The sequence below is a fragment of the Musca domestica genome, unplaced genomic scaffold (genome assembly GCF_030504385.1).
Source record: "Musca domestica strain aabys unplaced genomic scaffold, Musca_domestica.polishedcontigs.V.1.1 535, whole genome shotgun sequence".
NCBI lineage: Eukaryota > Metazoa > Arthropoda > Insecta > Diptera > Muscidae > Musca > Musca domestica.
This window is the reverse complement of record NW_026712353.1, coordinates 69,695-96,164: the sequence shown is the minus strand read 5'-3', so window position 1 is coordinate 96,164 and position 26,470 is coordinate 69,695. Positions and strand designations below refer to the sequence as shown.

The 26,470-nt window shown below is 34.7% G+C and overlaps 1 protein-coding gene across 1 annotated transcript; it reads left to right on the top strand.

Moving 5' to 3' along the window:
• Positions 1-13,120: 13,120 nt before the first annotated feature.
• Positions 13,121-22,558, top strand: LOC105261892 (homeobox protein php-3). The gene is made up of 2 exons (XM_059128488.1): positions 13,121-13,888; positions 21,903-22,558. The coding sequence occupies exons 1-2, from the start codon at positions 13,279-13,281 to the stop codon at positions 22,433-22,435; spliced, it is 1,143 nt and encodes a 380-aa protein (XP_058984471.1). The 5' UTR covers positions 13,121-13,278; the 3' UTR covers positions 22,436-22,558.
• The last annotated feature ends 3,912 nt before the right edge of the window (positions 22,559-26,470 follow it).

The window sequence follows — 26,470 nt, the reverse complement described above, 5'->3', positions numbered from 1 at the left end:
TAGAGGCCATTGTGCGCTGGAAATTAAGCGAGGAACTTTATTTTGTAACCATTCTTGGGTGGCGCGTGCTGCGACCAAGGTCTGCGGCCAAAATGTTTGCGTGCCCAAGGCTTTAACACTACCTCCAGAATATTTTTGCGATAATATTCGGCATTTATTCTGATGCCACGGTCGATTAATACGAGCGGAGTGCAATCATCGACTGTTATGGCGGCCCACACCATCACCATGGCCGGCGCTTGAGTTCTGGTGGCCAACCGAAGGTGCACATTTTCAGCTGACCTCTTTGGCAAGTAAACACGAGCGGATCATTTTGTTTGTTTACAAACTGCTGGACAACGAATGTTTTCTCATCGGAGAAAACCAAATTCGGCATTTCACCACTTTCCGCCAAGCGAAGCAACTCTTTGGTTCTTTTGAGCCTATTTTTGTTCTTTCTGTTGCGGTGTAAGTTCTTGCACTTTTTAGAATTTCAATGGCATTACCCCGAGATAATTTTTTAATATTTGCCGAATGGAATAATGCGCTATGTTCAGCTCACGAACCATTTTTCGGCCACTGCGACACGGGTTTCGATCAAGTCTCTTCTTTACTTTTCGAACCATTTCTGCTGATGTTGCTGTTTTTTTCCGTCCACTTCCTTGACGTCGGGCTACGCTACCGGTACCAGAATCCCGGTAACGAGCGATGGTACGAGACACAAAAGATTTATTCATATGTAAATGCTGGAGTGCTCTAACGATAGCCACTTGTGGTTTTCCCGCAAAATATAATAAAATTACACTACCACGCTTGAATTCCAACGCGAATAACTTTTTTTCTGGAAAATTCTCACCAAAATGCTTTTGTTCGCTTGTAATAGATATAATGAGATGTCACTGGGATACTTTTAACAACTGTCGGACGAGTGGCTTAAAAATAACAGCAGTCTGAAGGTGGTTGCAGTTTTTTCATCTCACCCTGTATAAGTATTGAAAATTGTGACTCTTTGTGGTAAGGTACCAGAAGGGGTTCAAAAATATCTAGCATCTTCATAACAGATCTTGCGTTAACAAACATGTTTGGATGTGCGAAATTTGAATGGAACCGGTTGCTTATTACGGATTTTATGATCGTTTTGTTTATTCAAAATTTTGACCCTTTTTGGGGTAGGTACCAAAAGAAATGGTTCGATATCTACCATCTTTATAACAGATCATGTGTTGATAGAAATATTGAGATGTGCCAAGTCTAAATGGAATCGGATGTTAATTTCGTGTTTTATGCACTTCATTGATATTTAAAATTTGGACCCTTTGTGGGGGAGGTACCAGAAGGAGTGAACCGACATATTCCATCTTCATAGCAGATCTTGTGTTAGTATAAATAATGGGATGTGTGAAATATAAAGAGATCTGATGCTCATTTCGAATTTTATAAACGTTTTGGTTATTCAAAACTTTGACCCTTTGTGGGGGAGGTACCTGAAGAAATGGCTCGATCTCTACCGTTTTTATAACAGATCCTGTGTTGATAGAAATATTCACAGATGTGCCAAGTCTTACTGGAATCAGATATTAATATCGCGTTTTATGAGCTCAATGTTTATTCCAAATTTCGACCTTTTGTGGGGTAGGTACCAGAAGGAGTGGGCCGATATACTCCATCTTGGCACCAGACCTTGGGTTAATAAAAGTATTGTGCTGTGTGAAATTTGAAGACAATCGGACTTTTACATCACATTTTATAAGGGTTGTAATTATTCAAAATTTTAACCCCTTTTGGGGAAGGTACCTGATGGAGTGCACCGATATTGTCCTTTTTCGTACCTGACCTAGCAGTGGCGGAAATATTAGGATTTGCAAAGTTGGAGCAAATTCGGATCATCTTTTCTCTTTCTATTTATTTTCATTGAAATTACCTTTTGTGGAGGAGGTACCAGAAGGAGTTGGCCGATATGTGAAGTGAAATAACAGACTGACTGACTGAAAATCATCGCCCAAACTAAACGGATAAAGCTAGAATCTTGAAGTTTTGCATGAGGGTCAGTTTTGATGCGTATGTGATAAGACTGGGTTTTTGATAATTCGTTCTTAAAGGAAATTTTAAGTGAGAGTCACTGATAGAGAGCAGGATAGATGTACAAAAGAGTTCTTGGAAATTCCAACTTTAAGGTTAAGAAAAGTTCTAGAATTTTAATAAACTTCTAAAATGTTGCCATTTGGTATTATGTGAACGAATTGAGAAACTTAACATTCCCGAAATTTGATATTGAGGTCTCTGTTGGTATCTAGGATTGAGACATACATATAAGTGCTCTTGGAAAATTGAACTATAATTGTACGAAAAGTACAAAATAGTACTAAATTTGGTATTTGTTGAAGTAATAAAGCTGAAATCCGGAAATTTGATATAAATGCCGCTGTTGGTGTCTGTGGTTGCGAGAAGGAGCCTGATTTTGGATATGTGTATTATAATTGTACTAAATGGTACTAAATCTGGTAATGGTGAATATTACTGCAATCCTGAAATTTGATATTAAGATCACTGTTGACATCTGAGATATGGAGATAGTTTTAGAAATGTGTACTATCATTGTACGAAAAGTACCAAATAGTATTAAATGTGATATTGGGTGAAGGAGTAGAGCTGAAATCCTGAAATTTGATATAGATGTCATTGTTTGTGTCTGTGGTTGGTGGTGGAAAATGAGCTGGTTTCGGATATGTGTACTTTAATTGTAGGTACTGGTACTAAATTTGGTAAAGGTGGAAACTAAAGGCTGAATCCTAAAATTTCACATTAAATTTTCCGTTTTAAAAATTTTTACTATAATTGTACGAAAAGTACTAAATAGTGCAAACATTGGTATTGGGTGAAGCAATAAAGCTTAAATCCGGAAATTTGATATGAATGTCGCTGTTCGTCTCTGGGACTGAGATATGGAAATTTTTTTGAAAATGCGTACTATAATTGTTCGATTAAGAGGTTAAGATATGACGATTTTTTTTTGGAAAATGCATGCTATAATTGTTCGGAAAGTTCTAAGAGGTATTAAATGGGGCATTGGGTGAAGGGATAGAGCTGGAATCCCGAAATTTGATAAGTTTTTGCTGGTGAATTAGTTGAATTAGATCGTTTTAGATATGCGTACTAAATGTTACTAAATTTGGTATTGGGTGAAGGAATAGAACTGAAATTCTTAATTGAGGTTACTGTTGGTTTATAGGGTTTACATATGGAGATGGTGAAATAATTTAGGACAGGAAAATTGGTTGTGGGTCCAACGGTTGTACTAATATTCTCCTTGGTAAATTTCAAAATGAAAGATTTGGAACTTTTTGGTGTAAAAGTTTAACAATTTCCTAGCATTCTTTCCGAAAATGGAAAGACTTGAAAAATATTTAAACATTTAAAGTTTAATAATTTAGTACGATGTATGAAGTTTTGATTAAAAATATCGTCAAACTGAACAAATTGTGCTTTTTGAGTACTAAAATAGTCTAACACGAGTTGTTAAAACAAATCCAAAATTTTAAGGTGGACTTTTCGCTAACGAAGTAGCAGGCACTTGCTAGTTCCCAATAAACTCCAAATTAAAAATTTGCAAAAGAGTATGGGAAATTTGGGTAGTATTGGAGGTTTTTATGCCAACGATTTGTCGTCGGACTTAAATATGAAAAATCTTCTTCCATCAAATATAAAATTGTCCCTTGTTGGGCGCCATACAATAATATATATTTTTTTTGGTATAATACTCAAAACTCTGTGTGAAAAATTCAATGTTCTTCTTAGACGATATTCTGGACGTGAAAAGTTCAATACTCTAGACTTAAGTCGTCTGACTTAAATAGATTTTAGAGAAATATGTTTTCTACTCTCCTTGTAATTTCAAATCCTTTTGTTGGGAGCTATTCAATTATATAATATAATATTTAAACTGTGCGTGGAAAATTCCAAGATAACATCTAGTTCGATTACAGAAGTGTACTTGGCTTCAAAACTCATCTCGTTGGGCGCCAATAATAAAATGTATAACATTAAAAATTTGCATGGAAAAATTCAAGTTCAAAGGGATGTTTTAGTAGAAAAATTGTTTGAATGGCGGATATGGATAACAATTTTAATAAGAATTAATTTTAAAATTAAAAATCGTTGGGCGCCATTTCATAAATTTCTATCGTACATAATATAATTCTAAATTAGTAAAACTTTTTAATACATTTAAGTATTTCTATGTAAAGCTAACTAACGTTTGCGGCTTATTTAATATAAAATGTCGTCATTCATCTGGTTCGTTGCGTATTCAAGGCATGTGATCGTTCATAATTATTTTCTAATAAATAAATAAATATATGAACAACAAAAACAATATCTCACGAATAACTGCCATAAATATATTTGAAAAACTGTGATTTTCAAAAGTGGAAAAAAAGAATTTTCAATTGTCATAAAATATCTAACAAATCACTCATTGTGTCTTAGAATGTTTATAAATTGTTCGGCCTAGGCAAAAAACAAAACATATACATATATATATTTGTAGGCGGCAATATTGCACAAAAATTTGAAATAATATAATTTTAGCAAATCATTCGACACCAAGACAATAAAAAACGAAATACACACTTATATTACCAAAGTCTTCTGCTATATTTTTCTATACATAAGAGCTTAATTAGATAGCATTCTCTATGGGCTATCACTTCACTCCACTGAAAGACATACATACACAGATATGAACACTTTGAAAAAAACGGGGGGCTGGTTACCCCGAGTCAAGTACAATCGAACAATACAAAAACACTTTACGAGACCAATACTGATATCCACACTCAAAGCTACACTAATTTGTTGCTGTTTTTCCCTTAATTCTTGTTTTTGTAGACATTGCCCCCACCCAAAAAAAAAAAAAATATTTTATCGCTTTGCAACAACAACTCGAATCGGATTCCACACCATATCGATTTGAAAACAATAGTTATCATTATACACGAATTGTAGGTGTTGTCCCTACGTACATTTACACCTATCTCTCCCTCTTTGTTGACCACCTTACCCCCCTCTTACACCCTCAACTTGAAATCAATCAATCATTGGCTAGGCTTTAACCTGTTAGATAATGTTTGCCTGTTATTGGTGTTTTGTGGGAAATAAAACGGAATATATTTTCAAATTAAAGATATTAAGTAAAATTTATTAATAGTTATCTTGCTTCGCTTATGAAAAATAGAGAATAAACAATGAATGGTATTTTTTTATATAATAACTTCATTGTGGAATTTTATTTAGTAAAGGTTAAAATTTACCCTTTAAATAATGTTTTTTTTTACAGAGGGTTAATTTTTTTTTTGGTCTTCAATCTTGATAGGCAAGTCGAATAAAGTTAATTTTTGAAGTTCTTCTTAACATTTTGATGATTTTTGTGAAAGGAAAGAATTGAGTGTGGTTCTCATTTACTTGGGAATGTTCGACACTTAAAGAACTTGCCTTTCACCAAAGTCGTTTATTACGAATATTTGGTCAGGAGGTGCTTCCAAAAAATATTCTGCAATTATTTTTTGTTAACAGATCCTTACAAAAATATCTTTAAAATCCACCAATTTTTTGTCAGAATGTCTTTCGAAAGGTCCTTCAAACAGTTTTCAAAAAAACACGAATTTTGAATCGAGGTATTTCCAAGAATACACAGTTTTTGGACATCCTGACCAAAAATGTTGTATCCGCTTAAAATACGCACAATGTTTATCAGGACATAATTTCTTAGACAAGGGGTCCTTTAAAAATATTTTTAAAAATTCACGGTTTATGGACAGGTTGTTGTTCAAGAAATTTATCAAATATTCGTCATTTGTGGTAAGTCTAGCTTTTCATATCAAAAATCGGGAAAACAACAAGTGGCCATTCCCTTCGCCGGGCTGAAGTCATGATATTTGCAGCGATTAGCAAAATGATCTTGAAAATCAGAATGTCTTTCTAAACTATTTTCAAAAGTCCGATTTTTGATTTATATGTCCTTCAAACAGTTCTGAATTGAGGTACTTTAAAGAATTCTGAATTGAGGTACTTTAAAGAATATATATTTTTGTCAGTAGGTCCTTCCAAATATATAGAAAATGTCCAATTTTTGGCCAGAACGTAATTCCTTAGCGAAGAGGTCCTTTAAAAATGTTCTTAAAAATCCAATAGTTCCGACAGAATGTCCTTTAAAGTATTTCTCGAATATATTCGCCTAAAGTCGACATATGAAAAATCTTAAAAAATCAAATGACCATTCCCTTCGCCGGGGTGAAGTCATGATATTTATAGCGATCAGCTAATATTGCAAAGTTGTCTGTTTAAAAAAGATTGCCTTTTAATAGAAAGCAATACGAAAAAAAACCAATGGTGGAATATTCCAGACTTTAGCAGTCACTCTACGGTTCTTGGTCAGGATGTCCTTCAAAAAATTGTCTTTAAATTTTTTTGCGAGAAGATCCTTAAGAAGATCTTTAAAATTCACCACATTCGGTCGGAATGTGCTTCATTTTTTTTAAATCCACGATTGTTGATCTGTATGGGCTCACATTTTTTTGATTTTATTTTAAGAATGAGGTACGTTGAAGAATACTTATTTTTTCAGGAGATCCTTCCAAATATATATAAAAAATGTCCACAATTTTTGGTAAGAATGCGGTTCTTAAAAAATATTCTTAAAAATCAGCGATTTTGGGATAGTATGTCCTTCAAAGAATTTCTCAAATATTCGTCATTTGTGGTAAGGCCTGCTTTTCACCAAAGTCAACATATTAAAAATCGAAAAAAAAAACCAAGCGGGATGAGATCATAATATTCGTATCGATCAAGAAATACTGTAATGCTGTCTGTTTCGTTTTAAAAATTAAATCTTGAGAATCCTCCATTCTTGGTCAGAATGCCCTTCCAAATTATTTTTAAAAATCCACGAATTTTGATCTGTATGTCCTTACATTTTCTTTTTAATTTCTGGAATGAGGTACTTCGAAGAATTCATAATTTTTGGTCAAGAGGCCATTCCGAATATATTGAAGATATATTGAAGAAGATCAAGCGGTTCTCAAAAACTATTCTTAAAAATCTACGACTTTGGCCATGATGTCCTTGTTGAATATAATTTTGAGGTGAGGCAATTCTTTAAAAAAAAAATTAAATACAAAGATTTTTTTACAAAAGGTCCTTCAAAAAATATTCATAAAGTTACTGATTTTAATGCCGTAGATACTTAAAAACAACTTTGTAACAATTCACGTTCTTATAAAAAAAATATACTGTAAATCCACGATTATCATAGCCGGAAAGTCCCTAAAAATAGTAAAAAAATACGAGTTTTGTATCGGAAATTTTGTGACAGATTCTTCAAAAAATTCGATTCTTGAAGTTGATTTTTTCACAAATATTAAGAAAAAACACGATCTCTAAGCCCAGTAGTTTCTGACAAAAATTTACAAAAATACGAACTTTTTTTTTAAAAAAAATTCACGATTTTTGAGACCGTAATTTTTGACAAATATTAAAAAAATGAACGACTAAATTTAGCAAATATTAAAAAAAATATATGAATCTTAGGCCGATTTCTTCAAACAATCCACGATTTTTGAATTTAAAGTTTTTCACAAATATTAAAAAATACACGATTTCTACATTCAGAAATTTTTCAAATATTAAAAAATGAATGGTTTATGTCCTAGACGCCTTTGAAAAATTTAAAAGTCCAAAAACCGGCAGACCTTGAAAAATAATTCAAAAACTATGATGTTTAACGAAAGTTCTTGACAAAAATTAAAAAATACAATTCTTGTGAATGAAGTTTTTCACAAATATTCTTGAAAGAATTCAATGTTTAAATAAAGCCGAGAAGATAAAAAAATTGACAAACCAAATATTTAAAAAACCAAATGCTTGAAACACAACATTTTCAAAAAAATCTGCCTTTATTGACCCTCATGTTTTTGACAAACGCGATTCTCGTTGGGTGCCATTCCATAATATTTTATAATATTTAAACTATCCGTGGGAAATTCCATGTTCCAAGTGTTGTGTTTGTAGATCCTCGTTGGGCGCCATTCAATAACATTGTGTGGCTGTTAAATTGTTCGTAAACAATTGAAAAAATTAAAAATTCAAAATTCCAAAAGTTCTATTTGTAGTCAATTTGTTGCGTTGTCTGGTTAAAATTTTATTTCCCTGAAAAAATAGGGTCTCTATTTTTCTTGTCATTTCACAGCGTCTTGGTGACTGTCATTCTATAATATTGTAACTATTTTAACTACGGTTGGAAAATTGGCCAGGAAGTTCCTAAAAATGTATTCTTAATAATTGAAGCACTTGAAAATCGCACAACAGTAATGGTAGAAGAAATGGCTAAGATATTTCGTTTTTATCAAAATGTCAAATAAATTTGAACAAAAAATTACGATAATCGAAATTTGAATCATCTTGGATTATCTATGTGCCATTTTCTTCAAATTTAGATCATTAATTCTCTGCAACATTCAGATATGGGCTAAGTTTTGTCGTATCTCAAAATCGGAAAATAAAGTTTGATGTTATGGAGATTCTGTCTGGATTCTGGATTCTAGGCTAAGTTTTCTCCATTGCTCAGATGAGTCACGTTCTAAATCTAATGCATTGAAAGTGCATTAAGTCATTATACCTTCAGCCATATGGCTAGAAAGGGTATATGTCTTTTGACACGGCCAAAACGTGCCTCATCGTAATAACAGTTTTAGACCCTAGGTCTCTTTGAAAGAAATCCGTTTCAGGACATTTGGAGTCGATCTAGAGATGTCCGTCTGTATGACTGGCTGGTGCGTACTATAACTCTCGAAGGGAGTATTCGATTTGATACCAACTTGGTACATCGTAATATTATTGCTAAACTTAGATCGAGTTCGGAGTATCGAGTATCGATCAACTCCTTCCACACAAAAAATAGACATATTCAAAAAAAAAAAAAAAATCTAACACAGAAAAAATAATACGATTTTACTATAACTTTGCAAATCCTAATATTTGCATCAGTGATAGGTCAGGTGCGTGATGCACACCATCAAGTACTTCCCCCACAAAGGATCAAAATTTCGAATAATTGTATCTCTTACAAAATGTGATGTAAGAGTCCGATAGTCTTCAAATTACACACATCACAAAATATTTATTAATCCAAGGTCTGTTTTGAATATGGAATAAATCGGTCCACCTCTTTGATACCTTCCCCACAAATTATCAACATTTTGAAAAACTATGAAGCCCATAAAATGCGAAATTAACATCTGATTGCATTCAGACTTGGCACATCTCAATATTTCTATCAACATAGGATCTGTTATAAAGATGGTACAGATCGGACCATTCCTTCTGGTAACTCCCCCACAAAGGGTCAAAGTTTTTAGTACCCAAAACGATCATAAAATAAGCTATAAGCATCCGGTTCTCTTCATATCACACATATCCCATTACTTCTACTACCCCAAGATCTGCTGTGAAGATGGGATATATCGATTCACTCCTTCTGGTACCTCCACCACAAAGGACCAACATTTTGAAAATCCACAAAGCTCATTTAACCCGAACTTAACATCCGATTCTATTCGGACTTGGCCCATCTCAATATTTTTGTTAACACAAGATATGTTATAAAGATGGTAGAGATCTGAACATTTCCTATGGTACCTCCCCCACAAAGGGTTCAAGATTTGAAAAACAAAACGCTCAAAGAAAGCTAAATGAGCATCCAACTCTCTTTAAATTTCGACTATATCTGGTACCTCAGGCATATTTCAACATTTTCTAAAAAATATCTCGTATCTCATATAAAGTGAAGGAAGTAGTCCATATAGGATAAATCGGGCACATTGTTATACTTCGGTATATGTCAGTAGAAGCCAGGAAAAATGAAAAACACCGATTTTAAAAAGAAAATTCTACGATGCTACCTATGAAAAATTACCCGACAAAGGCATAAGGCTTACCAATTAACTTAAAAATCTGGCAAAATTTGTAACTTCATTTTCAAAGCTATTACATTTTCTTCCTATCAAAATTGGATAAATCCCATCAACATTTTTCATTTCATAACCGCCATAAATTATTACACAAATTCGATTATTCTGTCCCTATCTGGTCTGTAACCTGTCGAAATGGAAAATATATGAAATCACTTCGAGCCGACATTACTTTTTTTGGTAGCAGATAACACCCCAGTAATGATTAACAATTAGTGGTTTTTTGATCAAAGGCAAAGAGGCGGCAAAAATTCGATGGCAATGACGGTGATGGCGGTGAAAAGCTTTGCACTCAAAGAGGAAGTCAATAGGAAATTTAAGAGGGTCATATATCAGTTCGATTGGACGGTTGGTGGACGGTAGACTGTTACATAGATAAACGACAAAGTTGAAATCGAAATAATATTCAGATACCTAGCAGGCTTTCCGATGGTCATAAGTTTACAACGAGGAACAAAAAAAAATCAAATTGTCGAAAAAATTATTGTCAGTCTTTCAATTATTAGGTGTAGCGGTATAGAGGAAATTTTCAATGGGAAGTCATTGTAAGAATGTGTATAGATTTTTTCGGAGAGATACGTATTCAGATCAGCTTCATTCACAGAGCAAACTATGGATTCAATTTATACCGCTTTTATACACTACATTGTTAAAATTCCACCAAAAATGTTTAAATCAAGACCCCTTTGAGACTTGAAAAATCTCGCCAGGCATCCCTATTTCCTACCCATAACTATGTGTCTCTGTGTGTTTCGGAGGGCGTTATCAAAACTAATTCCACAATATTTAAAACAACGAATGCGGACAACGCCATTGCACCAAAGAATGAAAAAACCCAACCCCGCAAATCGTGCGCAATGATTGAGAACCAGCCGACATTATCTATGGCAATATACGCTATTGCTATCATTGGCAATGGTCGAATTTGTCCCCTCTCACCGCTCACCACGTTCATAAACGTATGCTCGCTCTCTTCTACTGCCATGAGGAGAACGATGAGTATATTATCGAGATTGGAAAAAAAATATACTGTTAGCTAATTACCGATCGTTCGGGTAAATTGTATTGGAATTCTAATCAATTAATGGTGAGCTATTATTAACCCCTTGGTTGGCAAGGGGGTTCACGAAGTTTTCTAGCCGTAAAGTAAAGGAAGGTGTTTTTTTAAACAAAGTGCAAAGGCGATTTTCTATCAATAGAAGAGCAGAGGCGCTCTTCTATCAATAGGAGAGCAGAAGTGCTCTTTTCTTAATAGAAGAGCAGAAGTGCTTTTCTCTCTGTAGAAGAGCAGAAGTAATCTTCTCTCAATAGAAGAACAGAAGTGTTTTTCTCTCAATAGAAGAGCAGAAGTGTTCTTCTCTCAATAGAAGAGCAGAAGTGCTCTTCTCTCAATAGAAGAGCAGAAGTGCTCTTCTCTCAATAGAAGAGCAGAAGCGTCCTTCTACCGATAGAAAATCATAGGCGCTCTCCTTTTAATAGAATGTCAAAGAGACTCTCTTCTCACAATAGAAAAGCAGAGGAGGTCTTCTATGAATAGAAGAGCAGAAGTGCTCTTCTCTGAATAGAAGAGCAGAAGTGCTCTCCTCTGAATAGAAGAGCAGAAGTGCTCTTCTCTGAATAGAAGAGCAGAAGTGCTTTTCTCTCAATAGAAGAGCAAGGGCGCTCTTCTGTCAATAAAAGAGCAGAAGTGCTCTTTTCTTAATAGAAGAGCAGAAGTGCTCTTTTCTTAATAGAAGAGCAGAAGTGCTTTTATCTCTATAGAAGAGCAGAAGTAATCTTCTCTCAATAGAAGAACAGAAGTGTTTTTATCTCAATAGAAGAGCAGAAATGCTCTTCTCTCAATAGAAGAGCAGAAATGCTCTTCTCTCAATAGAAGAGCAGAAATGCTCTTCTCTCAATAGAAGAGCAGAAATGCTCTTCTCTCAATAGAAGAGCAGAAATGCTCTTCTCTCAATAGAAGAGCAGAAATGCTCTTCTCTCAATAGAAGAGCAGAAATGCTCTTCTCTCAATAGAAGAGCAGAAATGCTCTTCTCTCAATAGAAGAGCAGAAATGCTCTTCTCTCAATAGAAGAGCAGAAGTGCTCTTCTCTCAATAGAGGAGCAGTGACGTGCTCTTCTCTGAATAGAAGAGCAGAAGTGCTCTTTTCTCAATAGAAGAGCAGACGGACGCTCTTCTCTCAACAGAAGAGCAGAAGTGCTCTTCTCTCAACAGAAGAGCAGACGGACGCTCTTCTCTCAACAGAAGAGCAGACGGACGCTCTTCTCTCAACAGAAGAGCAGACGGACGCTCTTCTCTCAATAGAAGAGCAGACGGACGCTCTTCTCTCAATAGAAGAGCAGACGGACGCTCTTCTCTCAATAGAAGAGCAAAAGTGCTCTTCTCTCAATAGAAGAGCAAAAGTGCTCTTCTCTCAACAGAAGAGCAGAAGTGCTCTTCTCTCAACAGAAGAGCAGAAGTGCTCTTCTCTCAATAGAAGAAGACCAGAATTGCTCTTCTCTCAATAGAAGAAGACCAGAATTGCTCTTCTCTCAATAGAAGAAGACCAGAATTGCTCTTCTCTTAATAGAAGAAGAGCAGAGGTGCTCTCCTCTCAACAGAAGAGCAGACGGACGCTCTTCTCCCAATAGAAGAGCAGACGGACGCTCTTCTGCCAATAGAAGAGCAGACGGACGCTCTTCTCCCAATAGAAGAGCAGACGGACGCTCTTCTCCCAATAGAAGAGCAGACAGACGCTCTAGAAGAGCTGGAGAACTCTTACGTCCATAGAAGTGCTTGAGAGTTATTGGCACTCTTGTTCCGATATCCCCCTCCCTCTTCTCCTGCCTCCCTCCCAAAGGGTTAACTACGGACATTGTCTTATCTCAACAAATACCTACCAACCACCAAAAACAAAACTACTGTCAACGGCTTATACAGCGTACATAGAGTTGTGTGTGTGTGTGCCGCGCTCACAAGTCGCTACTTCATAATGCTATTAATAAAGATATCAATTACCTGCAAACATTCTATTTTGATTTGATTAATTGTCCGAAATACCAAAAAAAAAGAAACAATAATAATTTCATTATTATTGTTGGCGGGGTAGAAGAAATCTCAAATTTAGTATCAATTAGACCATTCAACGGTTTGGTGTTAAGACAAGAGAGCCCCCAACAATTGCCCGTGCGCAAGTGAATCGAAATTGAAATATCAATTGATCGGTTTCTGTTTTGTGTTCAATATTCGTACGACAAATTGGCTTTAACACAACGAATCCTTGAATACCGCCATACCCGATGGATGCAACCAAATCGATAAATACCAAATCTTCGGCATTTTCAATAGAAAATATTTTAGAGCAAAAATCGGAAAAGAAAACTGCCCCCGTCAAGCTGTCGTCGTTAAATGTGATCACAAAACCCATAGCTACCACTGCATCTGCGGCGGGAGAAATCCATCCGGTGCCGCCCTCAGTTTCACCCACCAACAGCAGTTTATCTCAAAAAACTCCCGACCTAGAACAATACACCGCCTTTAAAAATCTCACTTTAAAAATGCCTGAATCCCCGTCTCAGCTACCCACCTCTCCCAACACAATGCTGCCACATTTGCCAGCAAATCAATTGCTGACATCCCTCCATCCCGCCGCCACTATGTCACCTTCATCACCATCGGGTCCTGCCAATCTCCACTTCGAAGCGCTGTACGACCCCACCGCTTCGCTGTTCTATCAACAAATTTTAAATTTGCAAAAGAATTCGGCCTTTTTAATGCCCCACCTTCAGGCGGCAGCTGCGGCGGCTGCCATGGCCAATGCAGCCGCTGTCAATGGAGTACGCAGCCCGACCGCCACTACACCGTCGGTATATTGTGATCCAGCCTATGGCCAGTTTTTGGATTGTGAAGGTGAGTCATGAGTGAATTTGGAACATATGAAATATGATTTACACAAATTGCAAGGTTATGGATGATTCATCGATCAGGAAGTGAATTAGGTGGGGGACAAGCCCTCCGAATTCTTTCGTTATCAAACGAAAAAATTACTTGAATTCATTCATTTACAGTTTAAAAATAAACGAATAAAAAAGCAGTTAACTTCGGCCGGGCCGTACTTTTCAATATCCTTTACTATGTAACAAGTAAAAAAGCTGTAAGCACGGCCGCGCCGAACTGTGAACACCCGCCACCCTTTGGAAAGAATTTGGCAATTTTCAAAAAAAAGAAAAATAAATAAATAAATAAAACCGTTGAAAATTCTGTTAAAATCTTAAAAAAAAATGCGAGTGTAGCCGTTATATTAGGGTCTATGCGACGACGTGGACCTGCATAGGCTGTAATATCCATTACGAACTTCAAATACGAAATTTGAAATAATTCCGGTGAATAATGTCTCTAAAATCATCAAAATACCGAATATCGGGAGGTGCCGTTATATGGGGGCTATATGAAGGCGTGGACCTGCACGAACAATTTTCTGTTATAGGCTGAACTATGAATTTCAAATACCAAATTTGAAAAAATTCCGGTGATAAATGTCGCTAAAATCATCAAAATACCGAATATCGGGAGGTACCGTTATATGAGGGCCATACGAAGACGTGGATCTGTACAAATAATTTTCTGTCTCAGGCTGTAGTATCCATTACGAACTTCAAATACTAAACTTGAAACAATTCTGATGAACAATGTCGCTAATATCATCAACATACCGAATATCGGGAGGTACCGTTATATGGGGGCTATACCAAAACAGGGACCTACATGGTCCATGTACCAAAACCAAAAGTCCTGCAGGCATAATATACATTTGAGTAAAATGTTATCAACCTACTTCATTTCGTTCGGACGGACGGACGGACAGACGGACGGAGGGACATCGCTAAATCGACATAGAATTTTATGCTGATCAAGAATTCATATACTTTGTGGGGTCTTAAATGTATATCAATAGGTATTAGAAACGGAATGACAAACTTAATATACCCTCCATACAATGCTATAGATGGCATAAAAATAGTCTGTTAATGACGAATGTCGAGAAGTATCGTTATATGAAGCTATAGTGTAATAAAACCTTTATAGACAATGTTCTGTCACAGTATATGGAACCCTTTTTTTAACTGGGACTACCAAATTGTATACCATTACATTAGACACTGAGGTTAATACGATAAAAATACCGAATATGGGAATGTAACGTTATATGCGGGCTATTGGAAAACGTGGACCTATATGGACAATTTATGAACATTATTTATAGAAAATTATGAACTTCAAATGTAGAATTTTAAACAATTCCGATAGAAACCGTCGCTAAAATATTCAAAATACTAAGTAAGGGAAGGTACAATTATATGGGGTCCATATGAAAAAGTTGACCGATATAGGTCATATTCGAACTTGCCCTGCAGACAAAATACAACTCTATCCTAAATATTATCTTTCTATCACATATAATTTAGACTCTAGCGTGATTACAACAGACGGTCATAGGTAGGCGATTTACGAGAGAATTTTACAATTTAAATGATAATTTTTTTGATGAAATATATGCGAATACTGAGCCTACGATTATCAGGCAGAATTTTAAAGCTTTATTCGCAGATTTTTTATATGAAATGTTGTTCGCAAGGGAGTATCCGATTTGATCCAAACTACAAACTCCAAACTACATCGAAATATGATTTTCAAACTTATATCGAGTTCGGAGATGGGTAATATCGGTTCACTCCTTCTGGCACCTCCACTACAGTGCACAGAAAGATAAAGGATAATCCGATTTTGTTCCAACTTTGCAAATCGTAACATTTGCATCAGGATAAGGTGTGAAAATGTACAACATCGCTCCACTCCATTAATAACCCCCTTGCTAAGGGTCAAAATTTTGAATAACTATAACTCTTTATAAGACTCTGTCGGGAAAACCGACTGATATTTTTAACTTGTTTTCTTGTTTCTTTAGACGTCAAAAAATATCCTGACGAAGACATTTCAACTTACATTTCCATAAATATGGGAATTTCTTCTTATTTCGCGTAGTTGGTCAATATATTTCCGCCACCTGTTGACCGGAGTTTTCCTCTTTGCTTTTCTCTACAATGAAGAATCGTTAAAAAAAAAAATACCGCCAGTTATTTGGTATTTTGATGATTTGTGTCATACTTCTCACAGGAATTGTTTCAAATTTGGTATTTGAAGTTTGTAATGGGTAATACCTCCTATGAGCGAAAATTGCTTATAGTCCGCGAATATTGTTCGACTTTATGTATTTTTAATGTTGTGGCCATATTTTAATACTGATTTGGATATAACATTGTCCATTTTTGTATGAAATTAATATTAATCTTCTTGGCAGGAAATAATCATTCCTAACACATTTACTCTTCTAGACTTAGTCCTTAAAAAAATATTCTCAAAGAATTCACGTTTCTAGATTTGGTCCTTGAAAAAAATATTCTTAAAAGTCCACATTTTTTTTTGAAATATTCATATAAAATCCACTTTTCTGTCTATGATTATCCTTCAAATAAATACCTTAACTTTTCACGTTTTCTAATTTTAAAGGTCATTTGAAGAATATGAAGAATACCACAAATGGTTATAACTGAGCAAATATATATTTTAAATAAAACCGCAGTTCTTCTTAATATTTATTTTAAAAACCCATGTTATGTTAAAAAAAAAACATGTGTATATTTAAAAAAAAAATTATTTTTTTGGAATAACTACTTATTTTACTTTATTAAAAAATATCGAATTTTTTTTAAATTTTTTTCCAGTGGTAGGTATTTGTACCCTGATTCCGGGAAAATATTTTTTCTTGGGGTTCGGACCCGGACATTTGAGTCAAAAGTCCGGGTCTAAGACCCAAATCCAAAAATGGCGCCTTTGACGACTTTTGGGGAAATAAAAATAATCCGTGTCCAAAAAATCAATAATTTAGATTTAACTTCCGAACCGTTTCAAATAACCCCTTGTTGGATAGGTATTTTCATTAGCTTTCAAAAAATATATGTGTTGTCCATATCGGTTTAGTAGGACAGGGCTTTGGACCCGGATGTTGGGGTCAAATATTCGGGTATCCGGGTCCGACCCAAAAAAAAAACCTAACTCTGCAAAAAAAAATTTTTAAAAGATCCGACAGTTTTTAATAAACTTGAGTTAAGTCATTTTTTAAAAAACCAATTTGGCCCTTAAACTAAACATTTTAAAAAATCCACTTTGATCCTTACTTCATATTATTGTAATAAAATGATGCTGGTGCTAGAATATAAAGAAAGATGTTTAAAAGTATCAATCGGTTTTGACGACAGATGTATACCCTCAGCCAATGTCCATTTATTCTTACATATTTTGGCCAGCGTTATGATTATTCAACATGTTGACTTTTTAGGTGGGAGGTGCCAAAGGCATGGGCCAATATTGTTCATTTCATATTAGAATTAAGTCTGATATAAATATTACGATTATATCGACTACTTTCTCCATGGGTTTTTAAGTTTAAAATGGTTGTGAGCGCCTAAAAGTATGCTATAGAAATGTAAAGTATAAAAAATGAAAGATTTACTTTACAGTTTCCACATCGTGCTAGAGGCATATTAAAGGTGATTTTGCAACATTTACAATTAACATTTTGTAGCAGACTTTAACCACGTCCAATAAGAAACTGAGATTACATTTTTAAAATTAAAAAAAAATAAATTATTGAATTTATTTTTTCTTTACATTTTTTAACATATAATTCTGTCACTAACATTACTGCCATCATCCGTTATTTTCGCAAGTCAATGTACCAAAAAATCTACATCCTATCTCAATTTAAACATTTTAATTATAAAATTAAAATGGAAGTCGACAAAAAATCTATAAACTTAAAATCGAAAACCTATTAGGAAAAATCGAAAGTCCACTTAAGTATCCCTAGTAATCAAGGACAATACAGTGGACTTTTGACTGGTAACTAAATTGGGATTTTTTTTAATTATTTATAATTTTTTTTTCTAAAAATCCAATTCATTCATATTCAACCCCAGTTAATATGGTTACAGAAGTTTGTTCTCTTTTTTTTTTTTTTTTTTTTTTTTTTTTAATGACGGACACTTCACAAAACCATGTAAACAAACAAAATCAGGAGTTGAAATCAAGTGTTGGCGCCAATGCATAACACAAAACAAACATCGTCAAACAACAAAGGTGGCAAGCAAATACTAATCCACAACCCTTTTATTTTCAAACAAACCCAAATACGACTAAGACTGTTTCGAAAATCTGAGGGGGAATACAAATAAAATAGGCGCACCTGAACGATACCTCGGTAGGTTACAACATTGAAACGTCACAAACACCTTTTGATCGTGTTGGGAGATATATAAATCAGGGAATTTGTCAAAATACTGGCGGCGCTGCTTATCATTTGGACAAGGTTCATCATGCTCGTAATATGTACTTACTACCTGGCGTAGAGTATCGATTTCGACTGTGATTTTGTTTTGTTTTCATTTTTTTTTTTTTCAAAATAAACACCGGAGCGCGGAAAGGTGTGAACTGAAAAAGAAGGGGACGATTTTGAGTACTTTCTAGGTTGCCTAGAATGTCAATTGGCGTTTTTAAATCGTTCGATGGATGGATGTTATCTGAGAATGATTTTCGTTTTGAATTGAACTATCCGAAAAATGCTATTAACAACGATTAATCGTTATGTCCATTATTAATGTGATAATGATGATAACGCCAACCACAAAAAACTGGTATGAACAGTAAAGACAAGATAAGCCACGGCAGTGAGGGGATTTTCGAAATGACTACGTAAAACATTTGTGCAATCTACGTAGGTACAGATGTCGTAAAATCACACCTCTCTTAACTACTTCAGTTCACAATCAATAAATGGTAATAGCTTAAATTATGTTAAATTTAATTTTGATAATTTCGACATTTTTCTCCCCTTTCTGGGTTCTTTCACAAAAACACATAAACATACACACACACACAATTCCTTAATTTATACAAAAAAAAAACTTATGTTCACCTCATTAACTCAGTCTTATCAAAATTTGAAAAAAAAATTGGTGATAGCACTCAAAACAAATAACTGTTAATAACGTATTTCGAAGGCATTTATAATTATTGTGTTGTTGTTACCGTCGATTATTTGTATCATTCGCCCGTTGCTTTGCTAATCTATTTTGTCATTTGTCATTTATTTTTTGTCGGCTACGTAGATAGCTAAGGTATATCGCCTTCAACTAAATTGCATTTATCATTTAATGCCATTTAGTATAGAAATTTATTGCCGACGAACGATACCAAATAAAAAATATATTTATATATTTAAAAAAAGAATCAACGGAATATTTATTCTGGGAGAAGTCATGTGGTCTGTTTACGGGGTTTTTTCATCAAATTATTTCTTTTTATTCTGTTTTGTTATTCCCTAAATATTTCTTCTTGTTGTCTTTATAGAGCAAATAATGATCAAATTCCATTGCGGTCTCTTCTCAATGAATATGTTGGGATGTGTGTGTAGTTGCTTGTCTATGACATTAGAAACTCACTCCCACACATTCTCCCCCGCACACTACTTTACAATAAGTGTAATACAATAGAGAGAAAGAGAGGGAGTATTACTTAGTTCATTACTTCCTCTGCCATTGGTTGATGGTTATGGTTGATGTTTGTGTTCTCTCTCTCACTTCCTCTATGCTACTCTTGAGAGCCATAAAGGTAACAGCTTAATCATTAGCCAATCAGAGTAGAGAATTCCTCCATTACACTTTTAATCCGTTGTTATGCATATGAATGGCGCAATAAGGGATAACATGGTTGGATATTTTAGTACTTTTCAACGTTGTAACTTCAACAGTGATTTAGAGGCCTTAAAATATTATATTAATATATAATAATATGAAATTTCCATGGTATAAACAAGGAAAACATGTTTTCCAAGGTATCTTTGTTATGTAAAACATTTATTTATTATTATATTAAGTGTAAAAAAAGTAGTTGTGTTGTAAAAATGTGGGGGGTAATATGTTGGATTTTTTGAGACTTATTCTAACCCATCGTTTACACAAGACAAATATGTGATATTTTTTTGAAAATGTTAAAATGTGCGCGAGGTACCAGATATAGCATGGTAGAAAAATACAGGTAGATGCGTCACGGCTTGGGAACATTCAAAAAATTTTAAATGTCTTTTCAAATATAAGTAGATTTTTATCTGTTTTCTTATACGACGGTATTCGGAGGTTATTATAATAGGTGTTTCTCAAAAATTTTTACAAATTTAAATAGTTTTTCATTAAATATTTTTAATTCCCAAATTGGTCTTCTACTATGAGATATAGCCGACGGAAGTAATCCATTTTCATACTTTATCTAATACAGATAAAAATATTGGTAGGGCAAAATTACAAGAAAATCGAACTTTTATATTCAGTTTTATGCGAAATCATAAATTCCATATTCACCTGAGTAGTGCGATTCTCTATTACATTTTTCGAGTTACCGACAAAAATTGGTAAAATCAAAATGCTTATAATTTCGGTAATTAACGAAATTTTTCATAGAGTTACCGACCAAAATTAAGTAGTAGTTAAGTCCTACCGTTGGCAACAGTGTTGCCAACTTTAATTTGGACTTTCCATTCATAATTTTTGGGTTTTTAATTTTACCGATTTTTGTCGGTAACTCGAAAAATGAGTTAGAGAACCGCACTATAGGTTACTGGTTGAGAGAAATATTTAGATAAAGAATCGCTGACTTGTTTCATAAGTTATGACAAATAAAAGTATTGAAAACTGTGACCTTTTGTGTGTGAGGTACCAGAAGGGGTTCGGAGATATCTATAATCTTCACAACAGATCCTGCGTTATTAAAATTATTTGGATGTGTGAAATTTGAAGAAAGTTGAATGCTTATTTTGGCTTCATTGAGCGTTTTGTTTTTCAAAATCTTGGGGGAGGTACCAGAAAAAATTGTCCGATCTCTACCATCTTTATAGCAGATCTTGTGTTGATGGAAATATTGAGATGTGCCAAATCTGAATGGAATCAGATGTTAATCTGGCGTTTTATGAGCTTCATGGTTTTTCAAAATTTTGACCCTCTATGAGAGAGGTACCAAAAGGAGTGGACCGATATATCCCATTTTCACATAGGATCTTGTGTTAGTAGAAATAATGGGATGTGTGAGATATGAAGAGAACCGGATACTTATTTCGGATTTTATAATCGTTTTGGTTATTCAAAACTTTGACCCTTTGTGGGGGAGGTACCAGAAGGAATGGCCCGATTACTACCTTCTTTATAACAGATCTTATGATGATAGAAATATTGACATGTACCAAGTCTGAATGGAATCGGATGTTTATTTCGCGTTTTATGAGCTTCAAGGATATTCAAAATTTTGACCCTTTGTGGGAGAGATACCAGAAGAAGTGCACCGATATATTCCATCTTCACACCAGATCTTGTGTTAGTAGAAATAATAGGATGTGTGAAATATGAAGAGAATCGGATGCTTATTTCGGATTTTCAACCGTTTTGGTTATTCAAAACTTTGACTCTTTGTGGGGGAGGTACCAAAAGAAATGTTCCGATCTCTACCATCTTTATAGCAGATCTTGTGTTGACAGAAATACTGAGATGTGCCAAGTCTGAATGGAATCGGATGTCCATTTCGCGTTTGATGAGCTTCAAGGATATTCAAAGTTTTGACCCTTTGTGGGGGAGGTACCAGAAGGATATATCCCAATTTCACACCAGACCTTGCGTTAAAAACGTCCGTCTATATTATTTTCCATTTCCATTAAATTTTCCATTGTTTTTATGGTCTTTCAATGACTTTACTCTTCCATTGACTACTACAAAATTACTAACCTCTCTTTCTCTCTCTCTCTCTCTCTCTCTTCTCTCTCTAGGTTTTCCTGCTGCCGCTCTCTATTGCAATGCAGCTGCCGGCTATCCTGGTTTCTATATGCCCGGTTTTGGTGTCAAACGCAAAGGTGGTCAAATACGTTTCACCTCTCAACAAACGAAAAATCTCGAAAATCGTTTCATCTCATCGAAATATCTGTCGCCCGAAGAGCGCCGCCATTTAGCCATACAACTGAAGTTGACAGATCGTCAAGTGAAGACATGGTTCCAGAATCGACGAGCCAAATGGCGTAGAGCCAATCAAGCGAAACGATCGGCGGCTCATTATGCTTCAATGCAGCAGCATCAGACAACAGGTGCCGCCAATGGGGGATCGACATCGGGACCAGCCAACGGCGCGACAAGTGTTATAAAAACCAATCAAATGATTGCAACATCAACAGCGACGACGACGAATGGAAATAATACCAACCTGCATTTAAGTGTTGACGAACAACAATTTTTGTCCGAAAACAGTGAAAGTGATGTGGATTCCGATGAGGAGGTCTATGTTCAGGATAGGCCGAGATCTGAGTAATTCACTTGAGTAAAGTGAAGAGATTTTGTTTTTTTTTTTGTAATTTATAAGAGACTTTGTGTGAATAGTTAATTTAAGGACAACCAATGTTTAGAATTAAGTAATAATAATATTTAAAATTTAGATTCGCTTGCTATGAGCCTTTAGGTTGGGTCAGGTGGTCAATTACATTAAGAAAGTAAGAAAAAAAAAATTGTAATTTGACGTCCCATTGACTGTTTTGAGGTTGAATAACTGTCCTCTCGTCTTTTTGAGCATTTATTAGATTTTAAGTTAGTAGTTGTAATTTAGTTTTAGAAATGTAAATAATGTTTAAATTATGAAATAAAAATACCAAAGAAATAGTGAGTAGAATTGTAAAATGATTCCGGTGTTTGCAATTTAGTAAAACTTTGTAAGAATCCAAAAAAAAAAAAAAAACAAAAACATTTTCCATCAACACAAGATGTGTTATAAAGATGACAGAGATTGGACGATTTCTTCTGATACCTCCCCCACAAAGGGTTAAAGTTTTGAATAACCGAAACGATCATAAAATCCGAAATAAGCATCCGATTCTCTCCGAATTACACACATCCAAATATTTTTAGTAACTCAAGGTCTGGTGTAAAGATGGAATATATCTGTCCCCTACTTCTGGTATCTCTTCCACAAACGAGAAATTAACTTCAGATTCCACTCAGACTTGGTACGTCTCAATATTTCTACTAACACAAGGTCTGTTATAAATATGGTAGAAATCGGGCATTTCCTACTGATACCTCCCCCACAAACGGTTTACCGTTTTGAATAACCAAAACGATCATAAAATCCAAAATAAGCATCCTGCTCTCTTCAAATTACACACATCACAATATTTTTATTAACCCAAGATCTGGTGGGTAGATGGAATATACCAGTTAACTCCTTCTGGTACCACTCGCACAAGAGGTCAAAATTTTGAATATCCATGAAGCTCATAAAACGGGAAATTAACATCCGATTCCATTTATACTTCGTACATCTCAATATTTCTATCAACGCGAAATCTGTTATAAATATGGCAGAGATCGGGCCACTCCTTCTGGTACCTCCCCCACGAAGGGTCAAAGTTTTGAATAACGAAAATGCTAATAAAATCCGAAATGAGCATCCAGTTCTCTTGATATTTCACACATCCCATACACACAAGATCTACTGTGAAGATGACCTATGTCGGTCTACTCCTTCTAGTACCTCCCCCACAAAGGGTCAAAATTTTGAATATCCATGAAGCTCATAAAACGCGAAATTAACATCCGATTCCATTCAGACTTGGTCCATCTCGATGTTTCCATCAACACAAGATCTGTTATAAAAATGGCAGAGATCGGACCATTTCTTTTGATCTCACCCTCACATAGGGTTCAGAGATCGCACCATTTCTTCTGATCCCTTCCCCACATGAAAAACAAAACGCTCAAAAAATCGAAATAAGCATCCAACCCTTTTTAAATTTCGCACATTCAAACATTTTTAATATTGGCCAACTGCTTCGGAACCTCCCCCATAAAGGGTCAACAATTTGAATAATCATAACTCAAGGCTAGGGGTATATATCAGTCAGCAAACCCGACTGATACTATTTTACTAGTTTTCTTTGAAAATTTCGACTTTTTGTGGGGCAGGTACCAGAAGAAGTGGATCGATATTGCCCATCTCCGAACTCGATCTAAGTTTGACAATAATATTACGATATACCAAGTTTGGTCCAAATCGGATACTCCCTTCGAGAGTTATTGTGCGCACCAAACAGACAGACTGACGGACATCGCTAGATCGACTCCAAATGTCCTGAAACAGATTTGGTCCAAAGAGACCCAGGGTCTAAAACCGTTATTTCTATAAGGCACGTTTTGGTCGTATCAAATGATATATACCCTCTCTAGCAATATGACTGAGGGTATAGAAAACATTTTGATGCCCTCAGAATATCTTCCCATAGAGGACCCCAGATGGGTTTCCATTCAGAGTAGGCCATAGAAGTCATTTTATCCCCCCAAAAAGGCATCAGAGATTATCTATGAAAGAGTCCCTTTAAGATATTCATTACAGAGGTACCTAATGGGTACTCTTTTCCACTTTCACACTAGCTCCAATATAGACAAAAAGATTTAAACGTGAAAAATATTAAGAAAATCGGACATTGTTTTCCACTTAAAACGAGTTATTACATACAACATTTTTGCTTTTGGAGTGGAGTTACTATATGCTGTTTTATGAAAATTTGAACAATATCGGATATTCCCTTCGGTAAATATTTGACGTGAGCGCCAGAATTTAGCAGAGCAATTTTTATTGTGTCTAGGATGTTTGGTATTGAAAATGAGATATATCGGTTCACGTTTTAGTAAAGTCACCATATAACGGTACCTCCCGATATTCGGTATTTTGATGATTTATGCCACATTTCTCACGGATTAGTCTGAAAATTGGTGTTTGTAGGTCATAACGGGTCTTAGTTCGTGCGGCGAGACATTGCATGTATAGGTCCACGCTTTGGTATTGCCCCCATATAAAAGTACCTCCCAAAATTTTTCGGTATTTTGATTATTTTTACCCCATTTTTTTACTGATTTGTCTAAAAATTGGTATTTGTAGGTCATAATAGGTCCTTGTTCGTGTGGCGAAACATTGTATGTATAGGTCCACGTTTTGGTATAGCCCCCATATATAGGTACCTCCCGATATTCGGTATTTTGATGGTTTTTGCCACATTTATTCGCGGATTTGTTTAGAAATTGGTATTGGTGTTGGTCGTATTGGGCTCTAGCTCTTTTGGCGAAATACTGTATGTATAGCTCCACGTTTCTGGATAGCCTCATATAGCCGTATTTCCCGATATTCGGTATTTTGATGATTTTGATGATTGTCTAAAAATTGGTATATGTGGGTCATAATGGGCTCTAATGTTTCCTTCACCCTAAGGTGGAGGGCATAAAAAGTTCGGCAGGGCCTTAATGTTTTTTACTTGTTTCTTTTTGCAATTTTTTATATTTGTAGGAGAGGTATTAGAGGAACCGATATTGCCTCCTCCGAACACGATCTAAGTTTCGCAAAAATATTACAATGTACCAAGATTGAATCAAATCGGACACCCCTCCAACTCCCACCAGCCTTGGTTGATTGATATTTTTATTAAATACATATGCGATCACTTATGGCAAAAAAAAATCAGTTTTTAGTACCAAAATAACGCTTTACATCTGACGAAGGCATCGGAAGCCGTGCTTTTTCTGAAAGCCTTTTTAAGCCCATGATAGTGCTTAGTTAAGATTTGAGATTCATCGATGGTTAGCGCTAATAGCGTTCCTAGAACTAAAGGAGACATGACAGAACATTTTTCATGTACTCGGTACTTCAGATATAGGCGCAGATTGGTGCACTGACAGGGGAAGTAGTTGTGTGAGACATCGAAGGCCTATTGAGCAGAGATGTCATATTAACCACGAACACTTGTGAGATTGATATATTCATCGAAATAAAAGTCGTAAAAGTATGCATAAAGTCGGTGACCTCCACTACTTCGTTTATAAGACCGTATTACTTTCTACAAAAAAAAAAAATAAATAAATAATAATAATAATAATAATAATAATAATAATAATAATAATAATAATAACAATAATAATAATAGTAATAATAATAGTAATAATAATAATAATAATAATAATAATAATAATAATAATAATAATAATAATAATAATAATAATAATAATAATAATAATAATAATAATAATAATAATAATAACAATAATAATAATAACAATAATAATAATAGTAATAATAATAATAATAATAATAATAATAATAATAATAATAATAATAATAATAATAATAATAATAATAATAATAATAATAATTGTAATAATAATAATAATAAAAAATAATAAAATAATGATAGTTTTTTTTTGGTTACCCACTTTGATATGTTTCTTTACAAGGCCCAAACTTTAATAAAATAACACAAAGATAAGCGGTTCGGTTTAAAAAAAAATAGACAATTTCTCAGCAGTT

Bases quoted from the DNA above. Each gene is read 5' to 3' on its own strand.
- LOC105261892 (XM_059128488.1), top strand. From the start codon at position 13,279: ATGGATGCAACCAAATCGATAAATACCAAATCTTCGGCATTTTCAATA. The intron at 13,889-21,902 runs GTGAGTCATGAG...TTCTCTCTCTAG, and splicing joins CCAGTTTTTGGATTGTGAAG to GTTTTCCTGCTGCCGCTCTC.